Source organism: Macrotis lagotis, chromosome 1 (assembly GCF_037893015.1).
Source record: "Macrotis lagotis isolate mMagLag1 chromosome 1, bilby.v1.9.chrom.fasta, whole genome shotgun sequence".
Lineage (NCBI taxonomy): Eukaryota > Metazoa > Chordata > Mammalia > Peramelemorphia > Peramelidae > Macrotis > Macrotis lagotis.
The window spans coordinates 925,654,106-925,670,481 of record NC_133658.1 but is presented as its reverse complement, the minus strand read 5'-3'; the positions used below and the strand labels follow the sequence as shown (position 1 = coordinate 925,670,481).

General features: G+C 49.1%; 1 protein-coding gene across 1 annotated transcript in view; it reads left to right on the top strand.

Annotated features, from left to right (window-relative positions):
• LOC141510068 (NACHT, LRR and PYD domains-containing protein 12-like) overlaps positions 1 to 13,552 on the top strand; it is a 37,817-nt gene extending 24,265 nt beyond the window's left edge. Inside the window, exons 8-10 of the mRNA XM_074220059.1 lie at positions 4,188 to 4,358; positions 10,023 to 10,193; positions 11,105 to 13,552. Coding sequence (XP_074076160.1) covers positions 4,188 to 4,358; positions 10,023 to 10,193; positions 11,105 to 11,192 — 430 coding nt within the window. The 3' untranslated portion in view covers positions 11,193 to 13,552. The remainder of the gene's footprint in view (positions 1 to 4,187; positions 4,359 to 10,022; positions 10,194 to 11,104) is intronic.
• Positions 13,553 to 16,376: the final 2,824 nt, after the last annotated feature.

Genomic DNA, 16,376 nt, shown 5'->3' with positions numbered 1-16,376 from the left:
TTTGATTTGTGTGAGAAGTGTTTTGTAGTTGTTTTCATAGAGTTTCTGAGACTTCTTTGGCAGGTAGACTCCCAAGTATTTTATATTGTCTGAAGTTATTTTGAAAGGGATTTCTCTTTCTAGCTCTTGCTGCTGAATCTTGCTAGTCATATATAGAAATGCTGAGGTTTTATGAGGGTTTATTTTATATCCTGCAACTTTCCTAAAGTTGCTAATTGTTTCTAGTAGTTTTTTTTAGATTTTTTTTTTTAGTATTCTCTAGGTAGACCATCATGTCATCTGCAAAAGGTGAGAGTTTTGTCTCTTCCTTCCTAATTCTAATTCCTTCAATTTCTTTTTCTTCTCTTATTGCTGAAGCTAACATTTCTCTTTTGTTCATTTTTTTTTAGGTTTTTTTTTTTTGCAAGGGTTAAGTGGCTTGCCCAAGGCCACACAGCTAGGTAATTATTAAGTGTCTGAGGGAGGATTTGCAGTCAGGTCCTCCTGACTCCAGGGCTGGTGCTCTATCCACTGCGCCACCTAGCTGCTCCTGAAGCTAACATTTCTAACATAATATTGAATAGTAATGGTGATAATGGGCATCTTTACTTCACCCCTGATCATATTGGGATTGCTCCTAGTTTGTCCTCATTATACATAATGCTTGCTGATGATTTTAGATAGATACTGCTTATCATTTTAAGGAAATCTCCATTTATTCCTTACTCTCTAATGTTTTTAATGAGAAAGGATGCTGTATTTTGTCCAAGACTTTCTCAGCATTTATTGAGATAATCTTATGATTTCAGTTAATTGTGTTCTTGATATAGTCCGTTTTGCAGAATTTTTTCTAGAATTGAACCATCCCTATCTGGTAAGAATCCTATCTGATCACAGTGTATTATGCTAGTCATAACTTGCTATAATCTGTTTGCTAATATGTTATTTAGAAATTTTGTATCTGGGTGGCTAGGTGGCATAGGATAAAGCACCGGCCCTGGAGTCAGGAGTACCTGGGTTCAAATCCGGTCTCAGACACTTAATAATTATCTAGCTGTGTGGCCTTGGGCAAGCCACTTAACCTTGTTTGCCTTGCAAAAACTAAAAAAAAAATTTGTATCAATATTCATTAGGGAAATTGTTCTATATTTTCTTTGTTTTGGCTCTTTTTGGTTTAGGTATCAGCAGCACCATGTGAATCATGTTATTTAAAAAAAAACCTTCTTTTACTTTTTTTCTTTTTTTTGATCTTTGTTTTCTTTTACAACACGACTAAAATGAATGTATGCTTTGTACGGTTACACATATATAACCTATATAATGTTTCTTGCCTTCTCAATGAGAGGGGTAGGGAGGGAGGGAAAGAATTTGGAACTCAAAAATTTAAACCTGAATGTTAAAATTTGTTTTTACAAGTAATTTGGGAATAAATAAGTAATTTTTTAAAATTAAAAAAAGTTAGCTCCTTGAGAACAGGGATTGTCCAATTTTTCTTTTTGCATTGCCAAGTCCTGCCATTTCTATTTTTATCATGTGCCCTCCTTTCCTATACTGCCACCAGACCTTCATCACCTCATACTTGGATTATTAGAGTAGTCCATGATGGGTTTTTCTGCCTTAGGTATCACCTCACTTCTATCTGTTTTCCACTCAGCTGGCGGGTTAATCTTCTTAAAGTTCAGGTCTGACCAGGCATCCCCTCAATCAATGAATTTCAGGGTCTCCTTATTGCAAATATGTAAAATCCCTCCAAAATGTGGCCCTCTTATACATTTCTAGTCTTCTTACATCATATATCCCTCATTCCTTCTTTACTAGTATACTTTACTAATATACTCTGCCAGTCAGGGGCACTGACTTCCTTGTGTTTTCTCACATTAAGACACTCCCACTCCATTCTTTCTTTCCTCCTGGCCCCTCTGGCTTTCATTAAGTCTCAGATAATCTTACCTTCTGTAAGAAGTCTTTCCTCCTTGATATTAGTATCCTCTGATGTCTATCTCCTATTTACGTTGTCTAGATCTTGCTTGAGTTTTTTGGATTATATGTTGCTCTCATTAGACTGGGAGCTTCTTGAGAGTAAGAATTTTCCTTTTTTTCCATTTCTTAGTATTATCAGAACTTAGCACAGTGTCTGGATTAATAAATTAATTAATAAATTAATAATAAATTAATGATGATAAATGATACTAAATTAATAAAAGCATTAATAAATGCTTTTTATCTTGACTTAATTAGAGTTGACTATTTGCTGAGTGCTATGCTGTAGATTGCAGGGAAATCCGATGTTTAGATAAGACCAATCTAGCCTTGGTGCTTGGTTGGACTCTTATCTTCTTGGTGACTGATACCACCTGCACTCTTTTCATCAATTAATTTAATCAGCAAAGTTTTATTAAGAACCTCTGGAAATGTAAAGACAAGAACAAAGAAATTCCTATTCTGGAGGACTTACAGTTTGATGAACACTACCTATAGTCTTTTTTTTTTTAGGGTTTTTTTTTTTTTTGGCAAGGCAAATGGGGTTAAGTGGCTTGCCCAAGGCCACACAGCTAGGTAATTATGAAGTGTCTGAGGCCGGATTTGAACCCAGGTACTCCTGACTCCAAGGCTGGTGCTTTATCCACTACGCCCGCCACCTAGCCACCCCACTACCTATACTCTTAATACCATTAAACTGCACACTTCAGAAGCTTTAGATCTTTCTGTTTTATTCACATGGATTATCGTAGGTGGGTAGAATTTGTCAATCAATAAACAGAATCAATCATTTAATCAACAGTTAAGCTCCTACATCTCTTATCAATACAAGGACCAACCACAACTATAGAGGATTAACAAGGGAACATGTTACCCAACTTGTGATAGGAGGTAATAGAGTCAAGATGCAGAATCTTGAGACGATTTTTGGGGGGACATGGTCAATGTGGGAATTGATTTTTCTCAACTATATGGTTTGTAAGGAGTCTTATTTTTCTTGCTTTCTCAAAAGAAGAGAGAACGGGATGGGTGGAAGAAAAATAGGAGATGAAAATAAAATAGAATTTAAAATAAACAGTTGAATCCCCCCCCCCAACCCCCATAACCCCTACCCAATGGTCATGGAATAAGATGAGTCATCAGATTTGATGATTCCTGCAGAATTGTTGCCTCCTAGTAACAGCCTCTATCCCTTCAGGAGAGGCAGCTGACCTTTCTGGTGTTGTCAAGTTGACAAAATTATTCTTCAAACCTGCAGAGGGGTGCCAACAACCACTGTTTATTCTTCCATTGACCCTCATTGGATGCATATAATTGCTCCTTGAAGAACAAGGAGTTGCTTCCATTTTAGATTACACATCCATCTGTCTCCTCTATTTAGGTTACAGTGATCCGTTTTTCCTTTCTCTTCTGCAGCACATGCTTCCAACCCCTCTTCCCCCCACCCTTACAGGAATCATGGATTTCCATTTCTTGAGATTCTTTTTTCTCCTTTGTTTTAATATTAAGCTTTTCTCCCATGTTTTCTGTTTAAAGAGGGATATTATCTTCTCTTTGTTATCCTGGAGGGGGTGGTTTGGCAGCCTAGGCACTGGACTTTATGGGAGGAGTAAGATAGAGGAAAGAGTCCAAGATGCTTTTGAGGTTTGAAATGGAAAGACATCTCAACAAAGAGACAGGGAAAAGTCAGGAAAGGGAAAAGTTTTGAATGAACAATTGATGAGTTCAATTCAGAACATGTTGAGTGTGAGAGGCTAATGGGACACCTTGGGGAGGTGCTAGGAGTTAATTAGAGATAGAGGTTTTCCAGGTCAAGGGAGAATTTGCAGGTGAAGATACAGATATAAGTGTCTGGCAAATGGATGATGATTGAAGCCCCTGGAATGGAGAAGAAAAGAGAAAGAGAAGGAACATAGGAAGAAGGAAAGGGAGACAAAAGAAAAAGAAGGGAGATAGGAAAAATGGAAGGGAGACAGGAGGAAGGAAAGGAAGGAAGAGAGGGGAAAGGGGAGAAAAGAGAAAGGGAAGGGAGACTAGAGAAAGGGAAGGAAGATAGGAGGAAGGGAAGGGAGACTGCAAACACAACAAGGGAGTGGGAGGATAATAGACTACCTAAAAAGAGGGAAGGAATGGCAGGAGAGGTAAGACATTTTACATTTGAGTCATAGAGTAAGAGGATTAATGCTAGTAATAATCTTCTGGCCTTTCTGAGTGTCTGTGCCTTTCAGGTTGGGCATCTGCCGACTCACCTTTGTCTCCTGTGAGGCTTTGTCCACTACCCTCCAGTCCAACATTCATCTCAAGGAACTGGATGTGAGTTTCAATGATTTGGAAGACACGGGGGTGCACCTGCTCTGTGAAGGACTGCAGCATCCTAACTGTAAACTTCACAAGCTGTGGTGAGTTGCTTGGAATGAAAGTTAGGAGTTTGTGTTTGTTGTGGGAAGGGACCCAGAAAGGTTCTAGGGTTTGTGGATGACTGTGAGAGAACTCAGTTATCAGGAACCTGCTTATGCCAGCTTCACAGAATCAAGGAAAGAAGGGGGTTTAAGAGGAGTTGACTGACCACGAGGGGAAAAGGAACTGCTTCTGAAGATTTTGGACTTTCGCCAGGTACCCCAGAGGCTAGGGAATTTCCCATGTTCAGCATTTTAAGGATGACATCTGAGAGGAAGGGAGGGCAAACTAGAGGCCTTAGAGATAATGGTGCAAGGTTATATACCCTGAGAAGATAGTCATTGCTGTCGTCAGTTCACAAAAATATGTCAGTTTACAAAAATATGCTTATGTTAGTAATTCTCTGTCTGGGACCTCTTTCCACACAAAACTAGGTGCTATTCTATCGCAATTAACCCTTTCATTTCCCAAGTTAAACACTACAATTAACTCCATCATGATGGCAGTTTCCTCATCTGACAGGAAGAGGTTGGACTCCAAAGTCTCTCCCATCTCTATGCCAATGGTGCCAAGGCTTAGCTCACTACTCCCTTGACCTTGACAAGGCATGTGTCACAAAATTTTAGCACTTTCCAGCTAGAAGTAATCTCTACCATACTGGAACAAGGATTCCCTCTATGAAGTCTCCTCCCACTAGCCAGCCAGAATTTGTGTGAAGACATGAACTCCTTGAAGGCAAGGTCCACTGGGAGTTTCTCTTAGTGCCTCAAAGGGGAAATTTGTGCTTTGCAAAAAATTAATGTTTGTTCTCAGTTGACAAACTCCGGGAAGAGAGAACACCTGGTTTTTCCAATCCCTTCCTGCCCAGCCCATTTTAATAGCTCAAGTTATTAGGAAGCCCATCCTGACAACAGGGCCTAGATATTTCTCTGTAACTTTCACCCAGTGGTCCTTGTTCTGACCTCTGAGGACAATGAGGAAGAATTTAGTCCTCCAGGTGTGCTTCTAAGAGTATTGCTAGAAAATCGTATTTCTTACCTTTGACTAAATATTCCCAGTGTCTTCAATGGATCCTTAATTGGCAAGAACTTGGGGTTCTTCACCATCTTGGTCATTCTTCACTGGGTGTTTATCATCAGCCTTCCTAGGGGCAGCTAGGTGGTGCAGTGGGTAGAGCACCAGCCCTGGAGTCAGGAGGACCTGAGTTCAAATCTAGATTCAGACACTTAATGATCTCCTGGCTGTGAAATCTTGGGCAAGTCACTCTTAACCCCATTGCCTTAAAAAAAAAAAACAGCCTTCCTAGAATGTGGAGTCCAGAACTTTCAGCTCCATATTCCTAGAAACTAAACTGCATCTTTTTTTTTTTTGAGGGGGGGCTGCTATATCCCATTGTTGACTCATGCCAAGCTTGTGGACTACTACAACCCCCAGATCCTTTTCAGACAAAATACTTAGTTGACTTAGGTGAATTCTAATGACCTTTCCAACTCTAGGATCCTGCTGTTTTGGGACTTGTGAACACAGCTGTCTACATTCCCTTCACTCAGCCAGACTCCTCCTTCTGACTCGCCTACTGCCCCCTTCTTCTCTTCAGTCTCCTTCTTGTTGGCCAGTCATGTCTGATTCTTCACGACCCTATTTAGGGTTGTCTTGACAAAGATACTAGAGAGGTGTTCATTTCCTTCTCCAGCTCATTTTACAGATGAGGAAACTGAGGCAAATAGGGCGAGGTGACTTGCTTAGGGTTACCCAGCTAGCAAGTTCTGGAGACTAGACTGGAATCAGGAAGCTGCTGTCCTGAATGCAGGGCAAGCTGTGCACTATGGGCACCTGGTGCCCCTGCCATCACCTACCTTCCACAATCAAACTCTCTGGGGTGTTGCTGCCACCTGGTGGGCTATTCAGGGATGTAGACCATGGTGTAGACCAACGCAGAATTCTGGCTAGTGACTTTTGAAGATTGCCAAGTCCCCTTTATTTGATTGAGGAGGAAACAGAACAGAGGAGAGATGGAGCTCAGGTTGTACAGTGAGTGGGGTCCAGGGAGATGCTTGGGAGCCATTCTGGCTTCTTTCTCATCTTCCCCCCCTCCTTCTTTTGCTCAAGGTTCAAGGTGACAGTAACAAGAAAATGATTTCCCATGGGCATCCCCCATGGTCGTTCTGGGGCCTCTTTCCATCTTCATATAATCTCATCAGCTCCCTTGGGATCCAATGTTATCTAGTCTTTGCAGGGTTCTATTCCCTTCTTGAAAACTACCTTTTAGAAAACTCAAGTGGATATCCTATGGGCATATCAGAATCACCTGGTCCAAAACAGGGTCAGTGGCTTTGTTCCCCCAAACTCAGCCCTCTTCCTCACTTGTCTGTCACTGTCTGGGCCAGTCCCCCAGGCTTAGCTCCCTAGAAGACATCCCTAACTTCTCATGTTCTCTCTCACCTAAGTCCTGGCTCAACCTTGTCATTTCCACCTTCCCGGTACCTCTCGCATGTGTCCCTTTCTCTCCACACATACAGTCACCCCCTGAGGCAGGCCATCTTGGGGCTAACCAAGACTGTTACAGAACCTTTTACTGGCCTCAAATCCTCCTCCTCCTGTCCATTTTCCATTCAGCTGCCATATGGTTTTCCTAGAACCCAAATCTGTTCAATGAGATCCAGTAGCTTTCTGTAACCTCCAGGGTCAAATCAAAGAATGTTTTTTTTTAATTATTAATTTCTACATTACTACATTAAGCTTATTGTAAAAGTAAACATAATCCTCTTCCCCCCCACAAAGAAAAACCTCAAGAAAAATAAAGTAAGAGGGAAAAAAAGTGTACTTTAGTCTGTGTTCAGACACCATCAGCTCTGTCTCTGGGATGGATTACATTCTTTATCATAAGTCTATATAGACTCCTTCTAACTGCTCTAGTAAATGAGAAGGTTCATATGAGCTATCAGTAACATCTTCCCATGCAGGAATATAAGCAGATCAACATCATTAAATCCCTCATAATTTGGTCTTCCCATCTACCCTCTGTATGCTTCACCTGAGGTTCTGTACTTAAAGATCAAACTTTCTGTTCATTTCTGGTGTTTCAATAGGAAAGTTTGGAAGTCCCCTATTTCATTGAATGTCCATCTTTTCCCCTGAAAGAGAAATGTTCACTTTTGCTGGGTAGTTTATTCTTGGTTGTATTCCAAACTCTTTTGCCTTCCAGAATATCATATTCCAAGTCCTATAAGCCCTTAATGTAGAAGCTGCTAAGACCTATGTAATCCTGACTGCAGCTCCATGATATTTGAATTGTTTCTTTCTGGCTACTTGTAATATTTTCTCTTTGACTTAGGAGTTCTGGAATTTGGCTATGATATTTCTGGGAGATTTTATTTGGGGGATCTCTTTCAGGAGGTTGATGGGTAGATTCCCTCAATTTCTATTTTATCCTCTACTTCTAGGATATCAGGGCAATTTTCCTAGAGAATATCTTCAAAAATGAAATCTAGCCTCCCTTCCTGGTGTGACTTTCAGGAAGCCCAATAATTTTAAAATTATCTCTCCAGGATCTGTTTTTCCAGGTCAGCTGTTTTTCCAATAAGATATTTCACATTTTTCTTCTGGTTTTTCATTCTTTTTGTTTTGTTTTATTGCTTCTTGATTTCTCACAAAGTCATCAGCTCCCCTTGGCTCCATTCTACATTTGAAGGAATTATTTTCTTCAGAGAGCTTTTTTATCTCCTTTTCTATCTGGTCAGTTCTGCATTTTAGGATATTCTTCTCCTCATTGACCTTTTGGACTGCTTTGACCTAAACCGATTCTTGAGATTTGACCTAAACTGATTTTTGAGATGTTATTTTCTCAGGTACTCCTGACTCCAGGGTTGGTGCTCTATTCACTGTGCCACCCAGCTGCCCCCTTACTTGTTTTTCAAAATCTTTTTTTTTTTTTAGCTCTTTCATGGCCCAAGACCAATTTATATCTTTCTTGGAGATTTTGGATGCAGAAGCTTTAATCTTGTTATCTTCTGACTGTGTGTTTTGATCCTTCATGGGACCAAATTGTCTATGGTCAGCTTCTTTTTCTATAGTTGTTTGCTCATTTCCCTGGCCTATGACCTGATTTTTAACTCTTTTTTTTAAGTTGGGGCTCTGCTTCCAGGGTAAAAGATGCATTTTCCCAAGCTTTTGAGGGTTTGGGGGGCAGAAATACCTCTCTAGGGACTTTTAATTCCTTCAAGGTCTTATGAGAGCTCTGACTGCTCTCCTATCCTGTCATCTGGTCTGTGGATGACCACAAGCACTCCCCCTCTGCATTGGAGCTATGAGAAGGGTCTGTGCTCCACTATGGCAGTATGGGGCCCCAGACTGCAACTTGAATCTGAGTGTGGGCAAAGCAAGAGTCCTGCCCAGTAATAACAGAGAGCCCTATAGTCTCCCCAAACCCCCTTACTGTCTGTGGACTGAGTGTTCTGGAAGCAGCTGCTGGGTGGCTGTGTAGGCCTGCTTCTAGTTCCTGATAATGGGGCTTCCCCGGGGCCTGGACTGGCCTGGGCTTCTTGCTCACTCTGGCAGTTTTCCTATTGACTTTCCAAGTTGTACTTGGCAATCCCTGAGCTGAGAGGTCTGGAAACCGTCCTGCTGCCACAGACCCAAGTGGCGCCCAGAGATTCAGGTGCCCTATGGGCTATTCCTAGAAGGCTGGAATTTGTTTACTCTGGTATGCTGTGGCCCTTGCCAACCTCCATGGAACAGACCCTTCCAGTGGATCTTCCAAGTTGTCCTGGGCCAGAAAACTGTTTCACCAGTCTTTCTGTGGGGTCCACCAGTCTAGAACTTGGTTAGAGTCACAATTTTAAGGCGTTTGGAGTAGTCTGGGGAAAGATTCTAGGAGTTCCTGCCTCCACTCCACAATCTTGGCTCTCCCCACCTCCCCACCCCCGCTTTAAAGTCCTTCATCCCTCTTTCCTGTCTCCCAGCTTTCTTTCCTCAAATTCTTAAGTTCTAGCATTCTGGACTCCTTGACATTCCTTGAACCTGTCCTCCATGCCCCATTCCTGGGCCCTAAGAGCCTCCTCCAACCCCAACATCTTTCAATATCCAATTCCAATCCCAGCTTCACCAGGAGTCCTTGCTTGGTCCCTCTTCAAGGATGGTCTTGTATGAACAAAGTTGTTGGCCTGTGACCTCCCACTAGATTGGGAGCTCCTTAAGGACAGGGCCTGCCTTTTTTGTCTTTCTTTGTCTCCCCAAACATTGCCTGGCACACAGTAGGTGCTTCATAAATGTTTGTTGTCTCGATTTGATTAGTTTACTGTTTGCGGAGTACTATGTTAAGGTTTGGCAAGGCCACTGATCAGGGAGGGAGAAAGGAGGGTAGAGACCTGGCTGAGAATGACAAGCACAGGATTTCATGTGAGAGGCCTAGCCTGGAGCCAGGAAGCCCTGAGATCAAGACCTGTATCATGGAGAGTGGTCACAGAGAGCCCAAGGGAGCCTGGGGAGAGGACACTAGAAACTGAGGCCAGGCCTCTGCAGGGCTTCTGCTCCCACAGGTTAGGATGGCTCCTGAAGCTTGTAAAGCACCATCTACCAGGTCACCTCTTGTGTCTCCTGAACCCAGGAGTCATTCTCAAAGAGAACTAAGGTTCCCTCTGCCTCTTCTCCCTCTGCCCTTTGCCCAGGCTGGACAGCTGCTGCCTCTCTGGGGCTGCCTGCAGGGACCTTGCCTCTGCCCTGGGGGCCAACCAGACCCTGAGAGAACTCTACCTCACCAACAACGCTCTGGGGGACATGGGGGTGCAACTGCTGTGTGAGAGGCTGAGCCAACCCAACTGCAGGCTCCGAACTTTGTGGTGAGAGTCCCCTGGGATACTGGGGTGGGAGGGCAGGCTGGACCCCTGGCTAAAGGAGCCAGAAGCACTCCTCAGCCTCTGGGAAAAGATTTCAGAACAGCCATAGAGTATTAGAGCTGGGACAACCCTAGGAACATGGAACATTAGACTTGGGAGGGCCCTTGGAAAATAGAATTTTAATAGTGAGGACATGGGATGTCAGCTGTGGGGAGGGACCTTAGAAGGTCAGGGCTGGGAGGCTACATTCTACTAGAATGTGGTAGATAATTGCTGAGAGTCTCCTGCAGTAGATGGGATGGGGCTTGGACCTGATGACTTCTCAGGTCTCATCTAAATATTTATGTAATAGAGAGAGGTCTCCTATTGTTATTGTTGAGGGGTGGAGGGAGAGGGAATTTGGATGAGACCCCAGAGGCTTCTTTTTTTTTTTTTGCAAGGCAAATGGGGTTAAGTGGCTTGCCCAAGGCCACACAGCTAGGTAATTATTAAGTGTCTGAGACTGGATTTGAACCCAGGTCCTCCTGACTCCAGGCCCGTGCTTTATCCACTGTGTCACCTAGCCGCACCCCCCAGAGGCCTCTTCTAAGCCTGGAGGTTGAGATTGCCTGTCATAGAAGGATAAATCACACTGTATGGGCTGTCAAATAGAGGGTCACATCCATCAAATTAATGGGTCCTCTACAGCCATATTGACGATTTCTTTTGGTTCTGGAATCATGTTGGACCCACAGCTGGAGGAAATACCTCTGGGCTCCCTTCCAGTTCCAACCCTCTTTGATTCCAGAACATAGAGGGGAAGCTTCTGCAAGAATATCTTCCAGAGGTATCAGAGAGGGCCAGAGTCACCTGTATTCTGACGATAGAGGCAGATAAGATGGATCTCAATGGTCCATCTCTTTGTGTCTCTCTAGGTTGTTTGGCATGGAACTCACTGAGGAGACCCAGCGGGCCCTGGCCGCCCTTCGAGGATCCAAGCCACACTTAGACATTGGTTCCTGAGGAGTTCAGGCCGGGGAAGGGGCATCTCAGTACAGGACTCATCATCACCTTGCACAGGAAGCCACAGCTGCCCTTCTGATACCGTGGGACCTCATGGCACATCCCACCTTCTCCATGTTTTCTCTTATGATCAGGAAATGTTGGATGAGACAACCCCAAAAGGCACTTCCATATCTGAGAATCCATTAGGAATGACAACCTTCCTGTACTGGGTCTATTGTTGGATAAGATGGGCCTGGAAATCACCATCAATCCTGTTTCAGATCCTATTCAGGTATCTTTTGACTGGGTAAGAGGTTGGAGAGATGCCTCTGAGATGCATTCTGGTTCATAGAGGGCTTTTATCATTTAAGAGGTTCTTGCTTTGGCAGAAGACTGAATAAGATAATCTCTGACCTTTCAGCTGGAGAATCTCCAGCATAGATTCCAACAATGGGTTAGGATGAATGAGGTGCTTGTCCTCGATCTCTCTTGACTCCAGCCTAGGCAAAGGAGGTTGGATTCTCTGAGATTTCCTCATCAAGAAGCTCCAGTGGTGTCTGATGGAAAGTCAAGCCTTCTGGAGAAAATCAGTCTGCTATCAACTAAAGATTCCACTATCTTTGTGATGAACTGGAGAGATTCTGCATTTTTATGAGGGGTGGTGGGTAATGTTAGCCACCAACAGAAGTGGATGGAGATCAAAGGATCAAAGTTGGGGAGGACTTTGGGGAGCATCTGGCCAAGTCCTTTCTTCTTGAGGAAGAAAAGGCCAAGAGAAGAGTGGCTGCCTCTACCTCACAGGTAGAAGATCTAAGGAGTGGGATTGGGAGGAGCCAGGTCTTCCCAGTGCAAATCCCTCCCTCTCTAGGGCTTTCTTACCTGGCCTCTCCAATCCATCCTTACTAAGCATCCTGTGGTGGGGTCCTAACTATCACTGACGTGTATAAAACAGAGAGTCCTACGCACATCATCTCACTTCAGTCTCACACGAAGAGGCTGGGTGACCTTGCCTATGTTCCCACAGTTGAGTTGGTGCCAGCAGAATCTGAACCCAGAGCGTCTTGGCTTCATAGAATGCAGAGCAGGGAATGGACTCTAGGATCCAGATGTGGAGGGAGCTACCAGAGAGGACTTCAGTTTACTCAAGAAGATGAGGAAAGGACATTGGAGTTCTGGGAACTTGATGAGGCTGAGAAATGGTGGGCAGAGAGGAAGGGTAACCTCCACCCAGCCAGACTTTCAGCACTAAATAATCAAAATCATTATAATTCAATTCAATTGAATGAGATTTATTAAGCATCTCTGATAAGGCAGATACAGTCCAGACACAGAGACCCAGCCAATCCCTCCCTTCTAGGGCCATCTTCTCTTCCAACCCGAGTCATCCAATCACATCCCTGAGCAGTTTCTCCCCTGATAGCGCCAGCCCTCCCCAATGCACCCCTGCTATTCCTCTAGAGCTCCAGGCCCACATTCCCCAACACGCCAAACTGAAGCCCCTCCCTTTTCCTGCCCTCCAGACGTCCCCCCTCTGTCCCAGGTCATCGGGGTCCTCTAGATCATAAACTCCGTATGCTCCTCCACACTGGATCCAGGCTGAGGCCAAGGTCTGTAGCTCCCCTTGGAACTCGTCTCCTCTGACCCTGCTCCCCTCTGATGCAGGCCCTTAGCACCTGCTGCCGAGTCTGCTCCCCTCCTCCAGGCTTGCCCATGCCAGTCTGGCCCGGTTCACTCGGCTGCCACGGCCGCCAGCCCAAAGCCCGAGTCTGACCGTGGCATTCCCCGCTTGGATAAAGGCCAAAGCTCCGTCCGCCGTGCCGCTTAGGCGGCCCCACAGATCTCTCCAACAGACGATGCCATCGGGGAGACGGTGCCATGACAAGCGGGTGAACTGGATTGGGGTGAGGGGGGCTCTGCTCAGTCCCCAGCCTCACTTTCTCCTCCAGAACCATCTGGATCCAGGGTCCAGACAGGAATCAGGGCGACTGGAGATGGCCCTGCATGGGGGGCAGTCGGGGTGAAGGGGCTGTCGTAAGTGTTAAATGTCAGAAGCAGGATTTGAACTCTGGTCCTCTTGACTCCAAGGACCCCAGTTCGAATCCGCCTCAGGCACTTTGTCCTGATTGCCCCCATCCAGGGCCATCTCCAGTCGTCCCGATTCGTCTGGGGACTGAGCACAGACCCCCACCCCAAATCCGGTTCATGCCCCCCATGTCAGGGTCCCCCTCTCTCCGTCTCCCCCCTTCTGTGGGAGGCAGCCAGGGCGGGGGTCGTGGGGACGCCCCAGGTTCTCTCTGTGCCTCTCTCTGGGGCAGACTGGGACCCCCGCCCCGTCAGGGCCTTAGAGAGCCCCGGACGATTCTGTCCGCCTGGGGAAACTGAGGCGCGGGGGGCGTCGCCCCTCGAAGCGGGCCCCTGCCCCCCAGGAGGAGGCGCTTCGGCCCACGTGGTCCGGCCTCCCTGCTTGGGGGGCCCCACTGGCCACGTGACCTCGGAGGCGGGGGGGCCTGAGTGGGGGCGGGGTGCCCCACGGCCTCACAGTCTTGGAGGTGGACGGGGTCTGGGTGACCCCAACCCCCTCTCCTCACAGTGGGGAAGCTGAGGCCCAGACGGGGCACGGGTGACGCGGGGCCCAAGCCGCCCTCCTCCCCTTCGCCTCCCCCGGCCTCGGTCTCCCCCTTGTTCAGTCCGGTGGGACCCCCGGCTTCCCCGCAGGAAAACGAGGAGACTGGGCGGGCGGCCCGGACCTCCCCCCCCCCTGCGCGACAAGGACTACATTTCCCAGAACGCCGCGGGGCAGCACCGGAGCGCCTCGGGGCGGGGCCTGGAGCCAGCGCCCGTGCTGATTGGCCAGCTGCTCCCCTCGCACAGGCGCAGGGAGGAGGGGCTCGGAGCCCTGGTCCGGAGCCGGGAGGCCCAGAGTGCGCAGGCGCGGGCCGGGCCGCGTGGGCCGGGCGCGCCGCCGGCCTCAGTTTACCCCTGCTGTCAAAGAGGACGTGACGTGCCCCCCGCCCTGTGGGGCAGAGCAGAAAGTGACCCCGAGAAATCCAGAGGCGTCTGGGGGCGTGGCCCCGGGGGCCTTCCCCGGCTGGGGGCGCCTTCTCCTGCTCAGGGTTTCGGGGGGCATCAGGGCCCCCCGCAGAGCTCCCCCCGCCCGCCTCAGTTTCCCCCTGTGAGGTCGGGCCTGGGGCCCCTCACTCGCCCTCTCACCCGCCCCATTATTCTGGGAGCCAGGCCGGGGGCTCCTTCTGGGGAGACCCGGGGGTCTCGGGCTCTCCTGGCGCTGCTCCTGACAGGGGGGCGTCCGGGGGGGGGGGCCGGGGCCGGAGGACGGGCCGGGGCCCGGGCAGGGAAGGCAGGGCTCCAGGTGCCCCACCCCGCCTCGCTGGCTCTGCCCGGGAGGCCCAGGGGGCAAGCTGAGGTGGCCCTCCCTGCAAAGGGGGCTCAAAGGGCCGGGTGGCAGTGCCCGGGGTCTGGAAGGGGCGCAAAGGGCCGGGTGGCGGTGCCCGGGGTCTGGAGGGGCGCAAAGGGCCGGGTGGCGGTGCCCGGGGTCTGGAGGGGCGGCAGCAGGGCCGGGTGGCAGTGCCCGGGGTCTGGAGGGGGCAGCAGCAGGGCCGGGTGGCGGTGCCCGGGGTCTGGAGGGGCAGCAGCAGGGCCGGGTGGCGGTGCCCGGGGTCTGGAGGGGGCGCAAAGGGCCGGGTGGCAGTGCCCGGGGTCTGGAGGGGGCGGCAGCAGCGTAGATGGCAAGGCTCGGAGGTCCTCTGTCTTGGTAGGGCGTTGTCCTAGATCCTTAGTAACCTCTCATCCAAGAGGTCACCCCCGTGGTGGAGGGCCTCTCACCATGGGAGGTCCAAGCAGCCCTGGGTCCCTGGGCAGAGGAGGGCCTAGGGTCCTGGTCACTTGGCCAGAGTCACTCCCATCCACGCCAGGTGGGATCTGAACTCAGGCCCTCCCCAGCTGCCCTTCCTCCAAACCGGACCCTGTGGGACGCCAATGTGCCGTCCTCTTCCCCCACCATGGCTGGGCACTGTTCCCCACTCCCAATCCCATCCGTCCAGGAAGGGGGGAGGGGACCGGCAGGATCCAGCCTGCTCTTTAGGGAAGCCCCCTTTGGTGCTCAATGGAGGATGGACGGGACTGGAGAGAGGCTGGAGGCCGGGAGATCCCTGCCCCCCCCCCCAGGCCACTGCTATGGTCCAGGGGTGGGGAGATGGGAAGGGGGGATCCACAGACCCTGGCACTAGGGTGGATCCTGGGGCTGGGTGACTCCTAGGCGGGAGCTGAGGGATGGGGAGAGTGGGGTGCCCATGACCGAAGTGGGGGGGATCGGGTGGAGGGGAAGATGATGAGTTCAGCTTGGGACTGAACTAGAAGCAGAGTTTAAGTTGCCGATGGGCAGGAGGAGATGGGGGTCTGGGAGGAGGGGAGGCTGGAGCAGAGGGGATCCCTGAAGGAAGCCTTGGCCCCAGGAGTAGCAGCGAGGGAGCAGAGCCCCGGAGACTCCAAGGTTAGTTGGGGGAGGCAGGCATTCGGCAAGAGGAGGAGCCAGGGGGGCTGAGCAAAGGGGGATGAGGGGGAGGTCCTGGGCTAGCGGCCAGGCCAGAAACCAGGCAGCAGGGGCAAGTGGAGACCCTTCTCTAGGAGCTGGGCCAGGAGCTCTGGAGGAGGGGGCTTGGGAAGGGAGGGCCCCAGGACACAGGAGAGGAAGGGGGATGATGGAAGGGGTCCTCCTCCGGGGACCAGAGACCTCTTCTTGGAGGAAGAGGGGCAGGAGGGAGAAGGGGGCATGCTCAGTGGGGTCCTCGTCTCCTTGAGGTGCCTTCTCAGCCACTGGCAGGGGCCCGACTTGGGCCTGCTCTCCCCAGGCAGCTCCCTGCCCAGCTTTGGCTTAGCAGCCTCACCTCTCTGGATGCAGGCGTGGGCAACCTGACCCTCGACCTCTCCCTGGACGAGTAGAGGGGCCTGGGCCCCCCCTCAGAGACGGCTCCGATGCTGGAGAACTGCTGGAACCTCCACTCTCTGGGGAAGGCCCCTGGGAGCCCTTAGAGCTGAGGCCCAGAGGCTTTATCCTGTGGCTGTGCCTCCGTTTTCTCATCTGCACAACGAGTCTGAGTAGCACCTTCACCCCGAGCTGACCTGTCTAAAGCCCTCCCCATAAACCTGTCATCATCATCATCTCTGCATTTAGGGGGGCTTCTCCCC